This window comes from Oncorhynchus keta, chromosome 27 (genome assembly GCF_023373465.1).
Source record: "Oncorhynchus keta strain PuntledgeMale-10-30-2019 chromosome 27, Oket_V2, whole genome shotgun sequence".
Taxonomy (NCBI): Eukaryota; Metazoa; Chordata; class Actinopteri; order Salmoniformes; family Salmonidae; genus Oncorhynchus; species Oncorhynchus keta.
The window spans coordinates 4,554,557-4,560,033 of record NC_068447.1 but is presented as its reverse complement, the minus strand read 5'-3'; the positions used below and the strand labels follow the sequence as shown (position 1 = coordinate 4,560,033).

Genomic DNA, 5,477 nt, shown 5'->3' with positions numbered 1-5,477 from the left:
CTTTGTTGTCTTTAAAGCCATTGTGCCACAATGTTGGAAGTATGCTTGGGGTCATTGTCCATTTGGAAGACCCATTTACGACCAAGCTTTAACTTCCTGACTGATGTCTTGAGATGTTGCTTCATTATATCCACATACTTGTCCTTCCTCATGATGCCATCTATTTTGTGAAGTGCACCAGTCCCTCCTGCTCAAAGCACCCCCACAACATGATGCTGCCATCCCCGTGCTTCACAGTTGGGATGGTGTTCTTCGGCTTGCAAGCATCCCCCCCTTTTCCTCCAAACATAACAATGGTCATTATGGCCAAACAGTTCTATTTTTGTTTCATCAGACCAGAGGACATTTCTCCAAAATTCCCCATGTGCAGTTGCAAACCGTAGTCTGGCATTTTTATGGCGGTTTTGGAGCAGTGGCTTCCTCCTTGATGAGCGGCCTTTCAGGTTATGTCGATATAGGACTAATTTTACTGTGGATATAGATACTTTTGTATCTGTTTCCTCCAGCATCTTCACAAGGTCCTCTGCTGTTGTTCTGGGATTGATTTGCATTTTTCGCACCAAAGTACGTTAATCTCTAGGAGACAGAACGTGTCTCCTTCCTGAGCGGTATGACGGCTGCGTGGTCCCATGGTGTTTATACTTGCGTACTATTGTTTGTACAGATGAACATGGTACCTTCAGGCGTTTGGAAATTGCTCCCAAGGATGAACCAGACCTGTGGAGGTCTACAATATTTTTTCTGAGCTCATGGCTGATTTCTTTAGATTTTCCCATGATGTCAAGCAAAGAGGCACTGAGTTTGAAGGTAGGTCTTGAAATACATCTACAGGTACACCTCCAATTGACTCAAATTATGTCAATTAGCCTATCAGAAGCTTCTAAAGCCATGACATAATTTTCTGGAATTTTCCAAGCTGTTTAAAGGCACAGTCAACTTAGTGTACGTTAACTTCTGACCCACTGGAATTGTAATACAGTGAATTATAAGTGAAATAATCTGTCTGGAAACAATTGTTGTAAAAATGACAGAAAGTAGATGTCCTAACCGACTTCCCAAAACTATAGTTTGTTAACAAGAAATTTGTGGAGTGGTTGAAAAACGAGTTTTAAATGACTCCAACCTAAGTGTACGTAAACTTCCGACTTCAATTGTATAACAGTAACTTTCCCAAAATGTCCAGGTTTTCCTGAAGTCCTGATTGGAGGATTTCAGAAGTTCTGATTGGAGGATTTCAGAAGTTCTGTTTATCCTGATTCTAGACATCGTCCAATAGGGGTTTCTGGAAAAAACAGGAGATTTGGGGAAATGTAACAAGATTTTTGGGAAAGTTACCAGCTTTTCTCAACTATATATATGACAAGATAATTACTGTCCCCCAGACATCTGTAACACCACATCCTAAGCCTTCGTGTGAAAGAGGTGAAGGAGAAGCATTTACAATCCACGATAAGCAAGCAGGAGGCACATCATTTATCTAAATCTCAGTCAAATATTTTTACACCCCAAAAATTAAATAAATCATCTACAATCGAATATAATGCAAACATGATATGATATAAACAAAGTGGAATATTATAATGTTAACATAGTGGTCCTCATATTATAATACATCACTATAGCCTCTAGGTGGTGCTAACAATCCATTCTGGTTTGTAGAGAGGGTTGTTTGATGTAGCTGCTGTCTGGTTTGTAGAGAGGGTTGATATGAGGAGATGTTTGATGTAGCTGCTGTCTGGTTTGTAGAGAGGGTTGATATGAGGAGATGTTTGATGTTGTAGTTACTTGCATATTCATTATAAAAAAGATGTGATGACAATGATTTGTGTTGAAGATAATACCAATCATTATGACATAGCTCCAATATGATAGTGGACCTCTATAGGCAATGGTGTTAGGTAGGTAGAATCACAGGTATGATAATGTGTCCTGGTCAAGAGGTGGGATAACAGGCCATTGGGCGGTGCAGTGGTCAGGGAAGTGTCCCAGACAAGAGGTAAAGTCCCAGGTTTTCTAGAAATCCTGGTTGGACAAATTCTGGAATTACGAGTAAATACTCCAGGAAACCTCTAAACAGGATTATCCATCATCTACAGGTCAAGACCTCTCAGCCTGTTTCCTGTCAGTCTGTGTCCCACCAAAACCTGAGACATCTGCAGGTCAGGTTTAATCCAGGGACTGTTGTCGGTGGCCCTCTGTGGCTGTGTGCTGCTCCAGGGGCCTGGGGTGTGGGATGCATGGTTGGCCCGGAGCCATGACTGGGTGCTCCAGGGGTCTCCTCTCTGGTCTCTGGGGTCTTGGGCGGTGGAACCGAAGATGCTAGCTGCAGACAGGCTGACCTGGTCAGAGAAGCTGTCTCCGGAGGTGCCTGTTGCCCCTGACTCTGCATTAGACAGCTCAGCCTCTCCATCCTGCAGCGGCTTGAGGAAGGAGAAGGGAACTCTCTCTGCAGGTCTGGAATCCTCCACCTCCGTCTCCCTCTCTCTCTCCCTCCTCCTCTCTTCCCCCTTACCTTCACCTGTGTTTCTGATGGGAAGCTCCTCTGTCTCATCTGCCCTCTCTCTCCTGTTATTCATCCCCTTACTCTGCATTTCCCTGCTCCTCTGCTGTTTTGACCTCTGTTTGGACTCGCTGGGCCTCACCTCCTCCTCCTCCTCCTCTACTTCCTGTCTGTTCTTGGGTAAACTCTGGGTGCGTTTCCCGTTGTCCTTATCCCCTAAACTCTCACCTCTGTGACTGACCACCTGACCCTCCTCCTCGGGCCAATCCAGGTCTGTGTCAGGAGTACCTCCTCCTCTGCTCCTCATTCCCCCCAGACTACCTCCTTTACTCTGCCTCTTCCCTCCTCCTCTATCCAGCCTTTCACTCCTCCTTGGCAGGGAGCGCGTCTTATCTACTGCAGCCACACCCTCATCCTCTGGGTAGAGAGAGAAGGAGACTGATCTGGGATCATGGTCTGAGAGAGAGAGAGAGGGGGGGGGGCAGAGAAAGAGGGGGGAGGGGAGGGCAGAGAGAGAAAGGTCAGAGAGCGAGAGAGAGGGGGGAGACAAGAAACATATTCAGAAAGAGGGGTGGGGTGCAGAGGGAGAGGTGATAGGGAGTTAGAGGGGAAACACAAATTAGGAACCAGTTTAAAGTTTAACACAAACAACAAACAGTGTTATCCACGTTTGAAGTAAAACAAAACAGGTGACGATGAGATGGGATGAACATGTAGAGAGTAGCAAGCCTCGTGGAATAGAAACACCAAGTCTGTTCATTTCATTCTCTTTGTTTCAGCAAGCCGAAGTACTGTAAATAATCACTGAGATAACACGACTGATGTTTCTACTGAAATACAATGATTATGGAGGCTGAACAACAACTTTTAATCAATTATATCTAGGTTTATAAAATTCTGGACATTTTCCCAAAATCCTGGTTGGAAGATTTTTTTGAATTGCAAGGGAATAAGCATGAAATTCGGGAAAACATCCAACCAAGATTTCTGGAACTACAGGGAATTTTGTGAAAGAGTTCAGAATTCTTTTCAAACCTAGATCTATCACAACGACATTTTGTGATAGTGTACTGTTGGATCCTATATGAATATGAGTGGTATATAAATATATGTCTATTCCATAGGTCTGGAGGTACGACTCCCTGTGCATAGAAATGATGTACAAGAGCGAATAAACATGAACATAAGAGACAACCCTGCCGTTTACCTCTTGATAATGTAACTCAGGACAATAAGAATATGTGGTTCAGATTGTATGGTTCAGTTGGGAAGAGTGTGGCTCTAGCAACGCTAAGGTTGTTGGTTCAATTCACGCAGGGATCACATACTAGAATGGATAACAAGGTCTACTAAGTGGCATAGATCAAGATGAGTGGTTCTAGAACAGAAATCAAAGAGAAGAAGACTAACAGGAAGGGATACCAACCGCGTATTCTCTTTTCTGCCGATGACATAAAAACAAGGCTCTCCCTGCTTAGAGTTGGTCATACACAGAGACAGGCTGGAGAGCTCCACTGAGAAGGAGAAGGGGAAGGGACATATAGAGGAGAGGGAAAGAAAGGGAAGGGACAGTACAAAGAAGGAAGGAGACCACATGTACGGTCAGGAAAAAGAGAGAAATAGGAAATAAGAAATAAGAAAGTCAGGAAGATCCAACACTCTTGAGAACTGAGACACTGAGGAACTGAGACTCTGAGACACAGACTCTGAGCCACTGAGAACTGAGACACTGAGACTCTGAGACACTGAGACTCTGAGAACTGAGACACTGAGGAACTGAGACTCTGAGACACTGAGAACTGAGACACTGAGACTCTGAGACACTGAGACTCTGAGACACTGAGACTCTGAGACACTGACTCTTACCATAGTCTGGGACGTATCCTTCCCCCTGTCTCTTACCATAGTCAAGGACGTATCCTTCCCTGTCTCTTACCATAGTCTGGGACGTATCCTTCCCTGTCTCTTACCACAGTCTGGGACGTATCCTCCCTCCCTGTCTCTTACCATAGTCTGGGACGTATCCTTCCTTCCTGTCTCTTACCATAGTCTGGGATGTATCCTTCCTCCCTGTCTCTTACCATAGTCTGGGACGTATCCTTCCTCCCTGTCTCTTACCATAGTCTGGGACGTATCCTTCCTCTCCTCCCTGTCTCTTACCATAGTCTGGGACGTATCCTTCCTCCCTTCCCTGTCTCTCACCATAGTCTGGGACGTATCCTCCCTCCCCTCCCTGTCTCTTACCATAGTCTGGGACATATCCTTCCTCTCCTCCCTGTCTCTTACCATAGTCTGGGACGTATCCTCCCTCCCCTCCCTGTCTCTTACCATAGTCAGGGACATATCCTTCCTCCCTGTCTCTTACCATAGTCTGGGACGTATCCTTCCTCTCCTCCCTGTCTCTTACCATAGTCTGGGACGTATCCTCCCTCCCCTCCCTGTCTCTTACCATAGTCTGGGACGTATCCTCCCTCCACCCTTTTCTCTTACCATAGTCTGGGACGTATCCTTCCTCTCCTCCCTGTCTCTTACCATAGTCTGGGACGTATCCTCCCTCCCCTCCCTGTCTCTTACCATAGTCTGGGACGTATCCTTCCTCCCTGTCTCTTACCATAGTCTGGGACGTATCCTTCCTCCCTGTCTCTTACCATAGTCTGGGACGTATCCTTCCTCCCTGTCTCTTACCATAGTCTGGGACATATCCTTCCTCCCTGTCTCTTACCATAGTCTGGGACGTATCCTTCCTCTCCTCCCTGTCTCTTACCATAGTCTGGGACGTATCCTCCCTCCCTGTCTCTTACCATAGTCTGGGACGTATCCTTCCTCCCTGTCTCTTACCATAGTCTGGGACGTATCCTCCCTCCCTGTCTCTTACCATAGTCTGGGACGTATCCTTCCTCCCTGTCTCTTACCATAGTCTGGGACGTATCCTTCCTCCCCTCCCTGTCTCTTACCATAGTCTGGGACATATCCTTCC

At 45.9% G+C, this 5,477-nt stretch overlaps 1 protein-coding gene across 2 annotated transcripts in view; it reads right to left on the bottom strand.

The window, feature by feature from the left end:
• Positions 1-1,458: 1,458 nt before the first annotated feature.
• The window catches only part of LOC118382142 (uncharacterized), an 80,117-nt gene continuing 76,098 nt past the window's right edge, over positions 1,459-5,477 (bottom strand). For both annotated transcript variants that reach the window (XM_052481299.1, XM_052481300.1), the window contains exon 11: positions 1,459-2,956. In XM_052481299.1, coding sequence (XP_052337259.1) covers positions 2,091-2,956 — 866 coding nt within the window. In that variant the 3' untranslated portion in view covers positions 1,459-2,090. The remainder of the gene's footprint in view (positions 2,957-5,477) is intronic.